The sequence below is a fragment of the Mastigoproctus giganteus genome, chromosome 13 (genome assembly GCF_048544385.1).
Source record: "Mastigoproctus giganteus isolate SK-2022 chromosome 13, ASM4854438v1, whole genome shotgun sequence".
Lineage (NCBI taxonomy): Eukaryota > Metazoa > Arthropoda > Arachnida > Uropygi > Thelyphonidae > Mastigoproctus > Mastigoproctus giganteus.
This window is the reverse complement of record NC_143587.1, coordinates 148,263,238-148,278,859: the sequence shown is the minus strand read 5'-3', so window position 1 is coordinate 148,278,859 and position 15,622 is coordinate 148,263,238. Positions and strand designations below refer to the sequence as shown.

Genomic DNA, 15,622 nt, shown 5'->3' with positions numbered 1-15,622 from the left:
ATTCATAAAAAAACCAGAAGAAAACTAAACTTATTGGAGAAACTGGATGATATCCCTTACTGCTGGAAATTTTCCAATTAAATTGAAATTGGACATTGTGCATAAACAGTTATGCACAATGATTGGTGTTGTCTTCATTGTTCTAGTGGACTAATTAATCCTCCAAAACAAATTTTGAAAACTTTGTAAATTTCCAAGTATTTTGTGTAAAGCCACATACTACAGCAGTAGTATATGGTTTTACACAAAGGATATTCATCAAAATATCATATAATTTATGCAAGTCAGAATGCATTTTTTTTTTTTTTTTTCATTTCAATAAGTATATATTTTACCACTATGATTTCTGTATTCTTACCTGAAAAGACTTGATAAAAGTCCACAGTAGTGTTCTGATACCTTCTCCACGACTGAGCAGTTTTATTAATCGCATTACACGGAAGAGACGAAAGAAGTTAATGCTAATGATATTTGTACCAGGCTAAATAAAAATAAATAAGTAATAAATAATACAAAAAAAGACAAGAAAGAAAGAAGATTAAATGAAAAATAAGGTATCAAAAATGGATTAAACACCACACATTCTAACTATTTAAAAAAATAAGTTGAGCGGTTCACTGGCTCACTGTGTATATGTGGGAGGGACGAAGATTTCAGAAAGTCATTATCGAGCCATAAAAAAAATAGTCCGTATATCTACCTAACTAATCACATTCACTTGATTAGTTTACTATGCGGGATGAACATAACTTAAGTCTACCTATTCCAATGGGTCTGTAGCCAGAATGAATCAGTAAAATATTCAATGAACAGTCAAATTTGAATATGCACAATGCAGATAATGGAGTAAAGAAATAAATAGGAAAAAACAAACAGTTCCTAAATAATCTCCAATGCTTCCAGGTGAAAATGTAGTGATGGCATCAAACAGCATATAGCTCCAGGTCAAATGGTACATAAAAGAATCAAAATGATGAGTAAAAAGAAAGCAAGATATATTGTGATATGATATGCCAATTGCATGCAAAGAAAAACTTAGAAAACATACAAATGAAAAACTTAGGGGGAAAAAAAAAAGAATTCATTAATGCATCCATCTTGCTGGAGGGCAGCTCGAACAATGACTATTTCTATGGAAGATCAGTGTTATATGTAAAACTGTTTTGCAAGAACAACAGACAGTAGTGCACCACCAGCACTGAATGAATTCTGGTTGATTGAAGATTTGAGGTGATGAGGTCCACTAATAGTTTAAGGAAAAATAATTTAGAAATTTTAAGATTCTGCTTTTCATTGTGTTGGCTGTTTATGAGGTAAGGCTATTAAATAATGAAATGTGCAAAGTGGATGAGGAAGCAAAACCCGTTCCTGGAAACACTATTAAAGACGTTGCATTTACAACCGAAGGGGATGCTATGGGTAATATTGAGCACTACATGTGCTTGATATGTGTTGGATGTAGCAATGCATGTGCTACAGCACAATATCTGGATATGTCCCATTCCATAGTCTATTCATTTGCATCATCATGCAAACAAAGAAGTGTTTTGTCTGTAAAGTGTTAGGAAACAATTTACAGAAAAAAGTACATCTATATTTGTATGATGATGTGAACCTGCACAACTGCAGAATGTGGGAAAAGAAAAATCTCTATGAAATTTAGACAAACTTCCATTTCTTGACTCATGCAAATAATTTATCTAACTGTTATAGTATACCTTGATTACTGTCCTACCCATCTTTGTATTATCGGCAAACTTAGGCATTAAGCTATCATTAATGAATACTGGAAATAGTAAGGAGCTAAGAACTGAATTCTGTGGGTCCCCACTCATAATATCAGTCCATGAAGAGAGTGGCCATTTATAACTACTTGCAGTCATCTACCACTTAAACCATCCTTTTATCAATTGTAGTGGATAAAGGGATGGTTAATCCATAGTGAGTGACTTATTATTATTATTTATTATTATTAATGGCCATATGGTACAAGGAAGCCTGAGGCTTATGCTGCACCAGCCAAAAAAAAAAAAAAAAAAAAAAAAAAAATTCCCAAGTTACCACCCTGAGAGAGAGAGAGAGAGAGAGAGAGAGAAGAGAGAGAGAAGAGAGAGAGAGAGAGAGAGAGAGAGAGAGAGAGAGAGAGAGAGAGAGAGAGAGAGAGAGAGAGAGAGAAGTAGAAAGGAATCACCAAGAAAGAGAAGAATGATGATATCCAGCTCAGGACCCTGGGTTTGCCAAGCCCATACTCACCAGATGTGAGCCCCCGGGGTTGTTTTGAGCAACTTACCCTTAACCTTGCTCCAATTTAAAAAACAATAATTCATGTGGTACTATATTAAAAACTTTACTAAAATCTGATGTCAAATTTATTCTTTCTATCCAGCTCTTTACTGACAAATTTAGAGTAGCTAATTAGATTAGTTAGACATGATCTGCCCTTAATGATGCCATGTGGTTATTTCCTTATAATTCCATGCCTGTCCAGAAGATCTTGTATTGCATCCTTAACTAAGGACTTTATAATCTTCCCTGGCACTGAAGTTAAACTGACAGTAGTTGTTCATTTCACCTTTTGAGCCACCACTGTGAGTAGGAGACATTTTCATATTTGTAGTCTATATAGGGATATTGCTTGAATCCAAAAGTGTTTTCATTACAACTGCAAAATGTTTTCTCACATCTTTTGGTGCTTCCCTTGGTATATTTCAATAGATTGCATCAGCTTTTGGAGCTTTGTTCACTTCTAATTGTAATACAAGTAACATTGCCTCTAACTCCTCAACTACTATAAAACAATTTAACTTCCAATTAGTATTAGCTAGACCCCTGTTATCCTAACTATAAAACTAGCACTTATATGTAAAGGTGGAAGCTTTTAAAATAAAATATTTATTCTGCTTATCAGCAACCAGTTCAGGATCATTGATATTGATACCACATATATCAATATGGTTGATGGTAGACTAATACTGCTGCTAACATAAGTGCAGTCTTCTGAGGCTTCTTCTTCTTCTGTTGACGGCAATAAATTTAAGCTGCCAATCTGCAAACCTGTTGCAGCCATATAGGCATGGCAGCTCCTATTTAATGGCAGTTTCCTCACCATATCACAGTACCATAATTGGATATATGTAGTTTTTCCAAGTTGATTTGATTTGATTTTTAATGGCGCATTGGCAGCTAAGGCCATAATGTGCCAAGTCAGATTTAAAATGCTACAATACATTTTGGTAGCCGCGGCTACCACGTCAAGCAAAAAAGGTACAAATTAATAGCATAAAAATTATAAAATTTACATCCTTGAATAAAAATTAATAAATTGTAAAAAGTTAAAAACGTTGGACATATTGTCTCTGTCACCAATAATCTGACTGAGTGTAAATGGCTCAGTCAAATTATTAAAAGCAGTAAAACAGAAGCGTCGTGCTTGTATAAAAACAGGGCATTCAATAAAAATATGACTGACGGATAAAAGAACGTTACACCTCTCGCACATAGGTGGGTCATCCGCCCTCAGCAAATAGGAGTGTGTTAGATGACTATGACCTATGCGGAGCCGAGCAAGAACAACTTCCTCTCTTCGGATCCTGCGTATACTGGACTGCCATTGCAAAATTACAGGCTTAATGTGATGTATGTAATTTATTTGTGGCCTGTTCATGCCAAGAATCTTGCCATTGGGAATATAATTTACAGCGTATTATTTGCCTGTAGTCGGTATAGGGGACTGACAGGCAATGACTATCCAGGAAAAGGGCTGATTTGGCAGCAGCATCAGCTAATTCATTTCCCCGGATCCCAATGTGGCTTGGGATCCAGCAAAAGCGAATATCAAATTCCAATTCTGCAAGAGAAAATAGTATATGCCGGATCTTGGACAGGATCGGATGAGGGTTAAACCTCACCGATACCAGAGCCTGTAACACGCTCGATGAATCACAATAAATCATATACCTTTGGTAGTCGCTATTTTTAATGTGATCTAGGGCTGTTTGTATTGCATGCAACTCTGCAGTATAAATGCTAGATTCTTGTTGGATCTTGTAGGATAATGTTTTGTGGGGGAACACAACAGCAGATCCCACATGACATTCTAACTTTGAGCCATCTGTATAGATTGGCAGAAAGTCAGAATACTGCTGTCTATGTGATGCAAAGAGTTGCTGGTAGACAGATGGTGGTGTAGTAGCCTTCTCCCAGATCTTAAGGGAGAAGTCACAAGTTGGAAAATAGGCATGCCAAGGTGGAAGGAATTGCCTTGGTGACTGGGCAACGTTGTCTACCGTTAAGTCTAGTTCATTCAACAGCCCTTGAATCCGAATACCAAAAGGTTTGTTGGCAGTCCGACGGGTGTTATAGAGGTTTTCCCAGTGCGGCTCAAACACGGATGGCCACGTGGGATGATCGGGCAGGGATTTTAATTTGAAGGCATACTGTAAGGACAACTGCTTACGTTGAAGAGAAAGAGATGGTTCATTTGCTTCAACGTAAAGGCTTTGGATAGGAGATGTGCGAAATGCTCCGGTGGCTGTCTGGATGGCTTGATGGTGGATTGGATCTAACCACCGAAGTGCACTATCTCTAGCAGAACCATAAACCTGAGACCCATAGTCGAGTTTGGAACGGACAAGTGCCCGGTAGAGACGAAGAAGGGTAGCACGATCTGCGCCCCACGAAGTTGACGAAAGGGCACGAAGGATATTAAGCCCTTTTACACACCTTGTCCTAAGCTGGCGGATGTGTTGTAAAAATGTCAGCTTCTTGTCGAAAATAAGTCCCAGGAATTTGAACTCTGCTACAACTGGGATGTTATTTTGCCCAAGCCTTAATTCTGGGTCAGGATGAAGATTATGTTTGCGACAGAAATGCACACAAACGGTCTTCTGTGATGAAATTCTGAACCCATTAGCCAAAGACAAGCTGTAAGATGGTCAATGGTTTTCTGCAGTTGCCTTTCAATGACCCTCATATTGCATGATTGACAAAATATTGCAAAGTCATCAACGTAGAGGTCATTGTTTACAGTGGGTGGAAGTTGTTCTGCGATAGAGTTTATTTTGATTGCGAAAAGCGTGACACTTAGAACGGATCCTTGTGGGACTCCCTCTTCCTGAGAGAAAACTCGAGAGAGGGTGGATCCTAAACGGATTTGAAACTGGCGATTCGAAAGAAAGTTTTTAATAAAAAGAGGAAGGTTACCTCTAAGACCAAAGTTATAGAGGTCTTTTAAAATCCTAAATCGCCAGGCTGTGTCGTACGCTTTTTCAATATCAAAGAAAACTGCTACCAAATGCTCGGATTTAATAAAAGCATCACGAATGGACGTTTACAATCGGATTAAATGATCCAGAGTGGATCTATTTCTTCGGAAGCCGCACTGTGTCCTGGAAAGCAGACCATTTGTTTCTAAATACCATACCAGGCGAGAATTTACCATTCTTTCCAGGATCTTGCACAAACAGCTTGTCAGAGCAATAGGACGGTAGTTACTTGGATTTCTAGGATCCTTTCCTGGTTTTGGGAAGGGAAGAACGATTGCCTTCCGCCAGGAATCCGGAAATTGTTTATTAAGAAAAATTCTGCTAAACAGAATTAAAAGGTGATCCTTACATTGTGGTGTGAGGTGTTTTACCATTTCGTAGTGGATGTCATCGGGCCCTACAGCACTTGCGTGTGTGAGAAAGAGTGCAGCATTTAATTCCTCCTGTGAAAAGGGCTTGTTATATGATTCAAGCCCTTTTGAATAGAAGTTCAGGGGGTTTTTCTCATTTTTCTCTTTCAGGGCCAAAAACTCTGCGGGAAAAGATGTTATTGCAGATATTTTTGCAAATGTTTCCCCTAGAGTATTTGCTACTGCAGTTCGATCTGCAATTGGACATCCGTTATGCTTGAGGATCACAGAAGGGCATGGTGGATATTTTCCCTTAATTTTCCGGATCTTATCCCAGACTACTTTTGAGCTAGCAGCCTGAGTTATGGAAGATGTAAAACGAATCCAAGATTTCCTTTGGCTCTGACGTCGTACATAATGTGCTTTCGCATGTGCACGTTTAAATTTTACTAAATTTTCAGTTGTGGGATATCGGCGGAATATCCCCCACGCTTTGTTTTGTGCTTTTTTTGCTGCTGTGCATTCGGAATTCCACCAAGGTTTCGGAAATAGTGGGAACCGGCTAGATGATTTTGGGATTGCAATTGCAGCTGCTTGGACAATTGTTTCTGTGACGTACACGACTGCATCATTGATTGGCACCTGACTGACTGTAGCGATGTCAAGATTTGCCAAATGTTGAAAGGCATTCCAGTCAGCCTGATCAAGCTTCCACCGCGGTAAACTAAATGGAAGACACGGTCTACCACTAGTTAATGTGATTATCACGGGGAAGTGATCGCTTCCATATGGGTTCTCCTCTACCTCCCAAGCAAGTGAAGGAAGGAGAGAAGGGGTGCAGATAGAAAGATCAATGGCAGAGAAAGTACGGGTAGGCATGTGGAAGAAGGTGTTTTTTCCCACATTTAGGAGGGAGAGATCATTGTCAGTGAGCATATGCTCTACGACTCGTCCCCTTCCATTGATGTCAGCACTACCCCACAGAGTGTTATGTCCATTGAAATCCCCAAGAATTAAACAAGGGGAAGGCAATTGCATGATAAGATCATCAAGGTCTTTCTGGGGGATGTCAATCCCAGGTGGCAAATAAACAGAGCAGACAGTTAATAAGAACCCCACTGTAAGGCGAATTGCTACAGCTTCAATGCTAGTTGTAAGCTGCAAAGGCTGAAATGGGATCTGGTTGCCGACGAGGATTGCGACTCCTCCGTGGGCAGGACCATCCACAATTCTATCCTTACGAATGATGGTAATGTTATGCATGGTGGGGTCATCATTTGCCTTTAAATAAGTCTCCTGTATGCAAAAGCAAACTGGTTTGTGCTTTTGCAGGAGTGCCTTGATGTCGTCAGTATTTTGCCAGAATCCACGACAATTCCACTGTAGGAATTTAGCCATTATTTGGACTTGGTGGGTCCATCAGGCGGCTTCCGAGGTGCTGAGGGCTTAATTTTGTCAGTCTTGGATTTATCTTTCTTGGGGAAGTATGGACGCTGTCCTGTGTCCATTTCTTCCTCAGCGAAGAGTTCCAAAACTGACTCATCATGTACCTCCTTCTGCTCGACATCCATGTTTTCCTGGGTACTAGGTGTTACTTCCCCTTTCTTATTCTTTTCTTTTGCTTTTGTTACTTGTGGAGCATTAGGAGGTACCGATATAGGAGTGGCAGCTGATTGGTCCTTCTGTGCAGGTTTTTGGGAGCTTAAAAGATAACGTGCAATGGGAGTAAATGATTCTTTTGGGGGGACGGACATGTCCGTCTGAGTCCCAATCGAACACCTCCCTGCTACCTTCTGGGCGTAGGTAGGTTTTTTGATGTTAAGAGGTTTCACTGCTTTTCTTGCCTCCTGGTACGATATGTTTAGCTCTGCCTTCGGCCGTTGAATTTCTTTTTCTTCTTTCCACCTCTGGCATGCCCTTGAATAGGCCGGATGTTCTCCCTCACAGTTAATCAGGTGGGTTTACTGGCTGAACATGCTGTTGTTTCGTGGTCCTTTGCACCACACCGGGTGCATGCAAGGACTCCACGGCAGGCCATTTGAGAATGTCCATACTTCTGACATTTAAAACACCGTAAAGGGTTCGGAATGTATGGACGTACTGGACAGTTGATGTATCCAGCTTTAATCTCATCAGGAGGTTTGGGAGAGTTAAAAGTCAGGATAACACTCCTGGTTTTAACAATTTTCCCATCCCTTCGCGCAGTGATTCTCTTGACGGCAGTAACTCCCTGTGGTTTTAGTTCCAAGCAGATTTCCTCCTCGGTGACGTTGAGAAGGTCCCACTCCGAAATGACACCTCTCGATGAATTTAGTGTTCTGTGTGGTGTCACTGTTATGGGTATTCCTCCAATTGATGTTACTCGGAGTAGATGTTCAGACTGCCTGTCATTTTTTGTTTCAATCAAGAGGTCCCCAGAACGGAGCCTCTTAACTGCCTTGAGTGTACCTGCTAACCCATCCAACCCTTTTTGTATAAAAAAGGGTGACATTTTACCAATCGGTGTTTCATTGGTGGAATGCATTATTAAGAACCTTGGGACAGGCCCTGATGGTAGTTCAGTTCGCTGCCTCTTTGTAGCAATAATGCTATCTGCCTCTCCGTCATTATTTTCAGATAGGGACCGGGTTGGGGCCCCTGAAGGAATATGTTTATCAGGATTCATGAAGATTTTTAAATTGTTCAGTGCCCGGGCTCCCCACCCACCACGGAGCCCAAAGGGACGCCCACTACCCGGCATGCAATAAATGCGCTCGGGAGTGGGACGCCAGGGCTACCCAGACACTATACCCGCACCGCCGCCAGCCTGAATCCTGTCCCTCGGACCATGAGGGTAGGGGCGTGGCATTGACACGGTTGACCCTCGCAGGCGAGCCTACTAGCCGATTGATCCTAGCCGGGCCTTCCAGGACCACCCGTCTTGTCGAAGCAGGGGCCAAAGTGGTGTATTGAAGCTGGGCCCCTCAACCACCAGGATCCCCCTTTCCGAATTTCCACGGGTCGCAGCGCACGGCAAACACGCCGGATTCCATTGATGTAAGCCTGGAACCTGGGCTGTGGGCGTTGGATCCCAGTGATGCTAGTCTGGAAGTCCAGCAGCGTCACTGGGAGGTCCCCTCACCACATACAGGTGCCCACATCGAGGGGGTTTTTCCAAGTGTAACCATATCATCAGTTACCCACCTACACCCTGTTAGAGGGAAATGGACCATAATCTACCACGCTGGTCCATTGCGGGTTGGCAGATCGACCGTATTTAGCAATCAGGGGCTTAAACCCTGGTCTACTCAAGGAGCATGTGCTACTGCATTCCCGCTCCTGACCATCAACATGAATTGTTGAGGAGCCTTCAATCCTGCAGTGGGTTGATAATGGCTGCAGTTTTTTTTTTTTTTACCCTGTTAGAACTGTCATCTTGGTCTAGGACTGATTATTTTGGGTTTCCCTTTATCACAGCTAACCCCCATATCTGAAGGCCTTTTGCTATCCACCACCTGCAATCCACCCAGTAGCTGAGGCTTGCACATGCCAAGGAGCATGTGCTACTGCATTCCTGCTCCTGACAATCAACATGAATTGTTGAGGAGCCTTCAATCCTGCAGTGGGTTGATAATGGTTGCAGTTTTTTTTTTTTTTACCCTGTTAGAACTGTTGTCTTGGTCTAGGACTGCTCATTTTGGGTTTCCCTTTATCACAGCTAACCCCCATATCTGAAGGCCTTTTGCTATCCACCACCTGCAACCCACCCAGTAGCTGAGGCTTGCCTTGAAAATCAAAGCAGAAGGCAGGGGACCACAAATGAGATTTGTAAGAAGCATAGCCAGAAAGACAAGACATGACAAAATCAGGAATGATGCGATAAGGGAGGGAATTCAGGTAGAAAAGCTCCAGAGTAGGACTGAAAGGTGGTTCAGATGAATGAGAGGCATTTGCCAAGAAGAATGTTTGATTTACAACTAAAGGACAAAAGATCAAGGGGGGGAGACTAAGAATGAGGTGGCAGGGTATGATAAAGACCAATGTCATTAAGAGAGGTATAAACTGGGGTGAAATCAACGACGGAGAGAAGTACATGGACAGGACATGGTGGCGAGGCTTCTTACATCGACCCATGGAACAGCGGAAAGATGATGGTGGTGGTCATGATGATGGTCTGTGCTGGTTAACAGGAAAGACTGTTTTTAATGGGATGAGATACACTTAAATAGAAAGAGTTCAAGAATATATGCTGATAGTATTGAGGGAGGGTTAGGTGGGTCGGAAAATATAAGTAGTTATAGGAGTATGCTACATGCTAAATGACTGTGATAGTACAATGAACAACTCTAATGATAAATAAAATTGGTCGGCAAATTAGAATATCATATAATGAGGATATTACCATTTCCAATATTCATTGAAACTTATGGGTTGGTCACTCATTTGGCAGTAGTAGAACTTTTATGGACCTATTGAAGGGCTATTTTCTATAGTAACATGTTATACCAGCAACAACAGAAAATCTTGATCTGATCATCAGCAGTGACTCTTCATGCATTAAGAATCTCTAAACTACAGTCAGGTCAAAGAGAGAGTCAAGCAAGTTAAGGCACATTATGAGAGGTCTATGGCTAAGAATACAAAAAAAAAAAAAGTAGCAAACAATTCTTTAAACAATTTCTCTACTAGAAATAAAATGGCATAACTATTGATGGTTCTGTTCAGGTTGCTAAAAACCTAAATAAATATTTTTGCATTTACATTCATGCATGAAGAAATTTTTAAGGATGGAAACTCCAGAGATACATCAAGTTATAAATCGGAGCTAACTGATTTTTTAGTAACTGAGAAAAACATGGAAGAGAAATTTCCAAAGCTAAAACTAAATAAGTCATCTGGTGCTGATCTATTCACTTAAATCAAAAGAAGCAGCAGAGGTGGTAAGCAAACTCTTGACCATAATTATCAGGGGCAATTATGGTCCTGGATTGGAGGTGTACAAATATCTCCTATTCACAAAGGGGGAGGAATTAAAGGGAGACAAGAGCAATTATAGACCTATAAGCATGACTTCCATGGCCAAGTAGTCAGGAGTAGGAGTGCAGTAGCACATGCTCTTTGAGCAGACCAGGGTTAAGCCTCTCAATGCTAAATTTGATCGATATGCCGATCCACACCGGACCAGCAAGGCAGATTATGGTCTATTTTCCTCAACATGATTTGTTGAAGTGGCTTCCATCCTACAGCAGACTGATAATGGCTGCTCCTTACTTTTTGCTTACTTTAAGCTCAAATTCTTAACATTCTTGTTAAGATGACCTTAACAGGAATGGAATTATGAAGACATCACAATATGCATTTGCTGTGGGTGGGGGGTTCTGTCTGACCAATCTCATCATCTACTAGGACACACAGGGACAAAGGAAATGAATGAAAATAATAATGCTGATATCACACACTTAGATTTCAGCCAAGTTTTCATACTGTTCCATACAAAAGATTGCTGTACAAACTGGATCACTAAGGCTTTAGGGGTGAGTTGTTGCTATGCATAAGGGGATGGATGAGTGGAAGAAAAAAGAGAGCGGTTATGAATGGATACTGTTTTTCTTGGACTAATATTATCAGTGGAGTCCCTCAGGGTTCAGTGCTGGGCCCATTGTTGTTTTCTATATTTATTAATGATACTGATGGAGGTATATCAAGCTTTATGTTCAAGCCTAATAATACAAAGGCTGGCTGGGTATTAGCATAAGCATTAGTAGAGGCATTTGATGCAAGAAAGCAAGCTTATGCAGCATCAGCCAAAAAAAAAAAAAAAAAAACACTTCCACTTCACCCCTCTGTTCGTTCAAAATACCTGTCTAGCTGAGCCTTAAACTTATTTAGGCTATCAACTTCCACAACAAGGGATGGAAGTCTGTTCCACCAACCAACCACACGCTGGCTAAAGGCAAATTTCCGCACGTCTATCCTACATCTGTCTTTCCTCAATTTGAATTTATGCCCTCTCAGGTGATCTTTCTGAGCTAGAGGAAGAATCCCATCAGCATTGAGCATGCTTAAACCATTCAAGGCTTTATACACTTCTATCAGATCACCTCGCTGGTGCCTAGTCTCCAGACACTGTAATTTGCAAAACTTAAGCCTTTCTTCGTAAGAGCACCCTTTGTTCCATTCACTAATCTTGTTGCCCTTCTCTGTACTCGTTCCAGCAGCTCTACATCCTTCTTGAAATGAGGCCTCCAGACCTGTATACAGTACTCTAGGTGTGGCCTGACCATTGCCTTATACAATGGAATAATCACCTCCTTATCCCTGCTGGAAAAATTCCTGTATATCATTGACAATATTCCATGAGTTACTCTTGCAGCCCGTCTGCACTGCTCAGAGAACTTCATATCTGCCTGCACAACCACCCCCAAGTCCCTTTCATTCTCTACCACTGTCAGTGTAGTACCACAGAGTTGATACGTTGCTCTGGGGTTGCTGTTTCCCATGTGTAGTACCTTACATTTGTCAATGTTAAACTTCATTTGCCACCTCTCAGCCCATCTGCTCAACCTTTCCAGATCCTGTTGCAGCAGCATAGTGTCAGTAGTGTCCTTGACAACCCTGTCAACCTTTGTATCATCTGCAAACTTGGACATTAAGCTTGATATACCATCATCAATATAATTTATAAATACAGAAAACAATAATGGACCCAACACTGAGCCCTGAGGGACTCCACTAATAACATTAGTCCATGATGAGCAGTGTCCATTGATTACCACTCTCTGTCTTCTCCCCCTCAACCACCCCTTTATCCATAGCAGCAATTTGCCTCCAATGTCACACTGCTCCAATTTGTGTAGCAGTCTTCCATGTGCAACAGTATCAAAAGCCTTTCTAAGATCCAAGTATATAATATCAAAGTTATTCCCTGCATCCAGTTCTTTTGTGACTGCATCATAGTATCCAATCAAGTTGGTCAGGCAAGACTTCCCCTTAACAAAACCATGCTGTGTCTGAGCTATAACTGAAGTCTTGTCTAAATGATCCTGCAGTGCTTCTTTAACCAGTGCCTCCATTAATTTTCCTGGAACAGAAGTTAAGCTCACAGGTCTATAATTACTTGTGTCAGCCTTTGATCCTCCTTTGTGAATTGGGGTCACATTTGCACATTTCCAGTCTATGGGTACCTCCCCTGAGTCCAAGGAAGCTCTCATAATTATGGCTTAGGGTTTGCTTACTTCCTTTGCTGCCTCCTTTAATATAACTGAACAGATCTCATCCACCCTGGGTGCCTTTCTTGTGTTTATCTTCAACAGTTTCTCCTCCACTTTACTCCCAGTTATTTCAAGATTCTGTAGCTTACTGCTAGAGTTGAATACACCTCTGGCATTCCCCTTGCTGAATAACTCCTCATGTGTGAATGTCGATGCAAAATATTCATTTAGTTTGTTAGCTACCTGAGCAGGATCATCAACAGTTGACCCATCAATATCAAGTGGACAAATCTGATTCATCCCCTTCCTTCTAGAGTTTACTTATGTAAACTCTAGAAGAATAACTAGAAACTCTAGTTATTCTTTGCATACAGTTCCTTTGTGACTACATCATAGTATCCAATCAAATTGGTCAGATTTTGGTTACATGTTGGCATCGTCCCCTTCAAAATATTCCCCTCCAGAGTTTATACATCGATCTTAGTGCTTCTCCCACTGTTTGAAGCATCTTTGGAACTGCTGTTTTATGAAATGTTTCCTACACATTTTCTGTGATTCAGCTTGAATCTCCAAAATGTCTATGAATCTTTTTCCTTTTTGGATTTTCATTTTGGGGAACAGAAAGAAGCAAAAAGGACCAAGTTGGGTGAATACGGAGGGTGTGGGGCCATTGCCATTTTGTTCTTGGCTAAAAACTGCTGAACCGACAATGCAGGTGAACTGGTACTAGTTGTGCTGCAGAAGCCAATCCTAACTATACCATTTGTCTGGGCTTTTCTCCTGACTCTCTTCCTCAGTTGCCTCAGCATAGAACTGGTGACTTGCAGTTTAGCAAAGTGGAAGGAACTCTTGATGAACACTTCTCTCATTGTTTGAACTTTATTGTTTCAAAAGAATTCTTGATGAACAATTCCCTCATTCTGTTTGGATAGCAATTATAGTAGTTCTTTGTTTTGTAGTAGTAGCCATCGGGACCGAGCGCATGCATTGTTACCTGAGCAAATGTGCATCTAGTGTTATTTTAATCCTGTACTGTTTTCTGGCTTCTTGGTACATGGCATTTTAATCAGCCCTGACCTGTTGTCTTTTTTTTTTTTTTCCTCTTTGCTGAAGAAAACAATCAGCATTTTCTTGAATTGATCTGACCTTTGATCATCATATATTCAGAATGCTCTGTATAGAGCTTTGTAATGTACACACACATGACCTTTGATCAACTGACATTTGATTTGATCTGCCTTGCCTTTTTTGGACATGGAGATGATGGAATTTTCCACAGGGATGACTGCTGCTTTTTTTCTGAGTCACAGACCTAAACCCAGCTTTTATCCCCAGTTATGACCTTGGAAAGGAAGTTTATCCTTTTTGGCCTGTGCTTGCAAGCCCCTGAAAACAGAAATCTGGTTCTGTTTCCATTCGTTACTTATAAATTTTGCAGCAAACCACATTTTTAAATATTCAGTTAAATGCAGTTGCATGTACTGTATGATAGGCCTAGAATGCCATAAACTGTTTTTAATTGTACATCATCTGTCCTAATGGATGATAATGCAATGTTTCAAAATTTTCTTCATCAGTTCAACTTAATGGATGACCTAATTACTCGAAATCCTCAAATGAAGTTTGGCCACCTTGGAAATATGAATAACATTGAAAACTTTGTGTTCTACCCATAGCAACATTACCATACATTTGTTTAAGCATATGGTTAGTCTCCAAAGCCATTTTCCCAAGTTTATGAAAAAATTTGATATAAATTCACTGTTCCTTAATGTCTGTCATCTCACTTAGCTACAAGCAAACTTTAAAAAAATTTAAACACCAATTGCACAAAAGCATAATGTCCTCTTGGCATGAAATCTGTCACACTAAACTCACAATGAATTAGTTCAACAATATCAAATGGCACACTACTATACCACAACTGGTTAGTGCTCCATGCAGTCCAAAAAAGTTTTGGCTTGCACCTTCTAAACGTGTTATGTAGAAATGTGACTTCTGTTTAGGTAGCAATTGTAGTTGTTCTTTCTTTGGTAGTAGTAGTAGCCATCACAGCTAACCTCTGGAACAAATGTAAAACGTGTATCTAGTGGTATTTTGATCCTGTGCTGATTTTTTAGCTTCTTAGTACATGATATTTTGGTCAGCTCTGACCTGTTGACTTTTTTTTTTGTCATTTTTCCATACACAGTCTCTGGAGATGGGGCAGGCAGTGTGAGGGACCCCTGCAATCTGAGCACTTTTACTGTTCTACTTTTCAGTCCACATGAATACATTTATATGAGCTGCAAGCATTATAAGTAGTTAAACCTCTCTAAACAAAAGTTCATTTTCTGAGGGGAGTGTCTTAAGAATTTCTTAAGGCACTTCATCATCCCAGTTTTCTCATCTGCTATACTCATGGATTTAACTCCATGTCTTTTTTTTTTTTTTTCCCAACCTTAACTCCAACCCAATTGAAGAATCACAGATTTGCAGTGATTGAGAAAATTATTTACAAAGTGACACAGGAACTATCAGCAATTATAAAAGAAGTCTTTTGGAAATGCTTCCAGAAGCACCTGAATCAGTGTATGCAGTGTCAAAGAAATTATTTCAATAGAGAACAATTCTGAAAAGCCAAGAAGATTCATCATTTCCCCAGATAGCAGTATGTTTTCCAAACTTTCTGATCACAACTTTAAAATTATATTCATAACTATTATCTTTGCTTTTCAATAAACTCTGTCCTGTTTAGCAGAATTTTTTGCTTATATCTTTCATTTGATCTTTCATTCCAACAAAGTCAATTTTTAAGCAGCTGATATCTGCAGAATCA

The 15,622-nt window shown here is 40.4% G+C and overlaps 1 protein-coding gene across 1 annotated transcript in view; it reads right to left on the bottom strand.

Annotated features, from left to right (window-relative positions):
- The window catches only part of LOC150076513 (muscle calcium channel subunit alpha-1-like), a 1,171,392-nt gene that overhangs the window by 328,257 nt on the left and 827,513 nt on the right, over positions 1 to 15,622 (bottom strand). Inside the window, exon 30 of the mRNA XM_090387375.1 lies at positions 359 to 481. Coding sequence (XP_090243501.1) covers positions 359 to 481 — 123 coding nt within the window. The remainder of the gene's footprint in view (positions 1 to 358; positions 482 to 15,622) is intronic.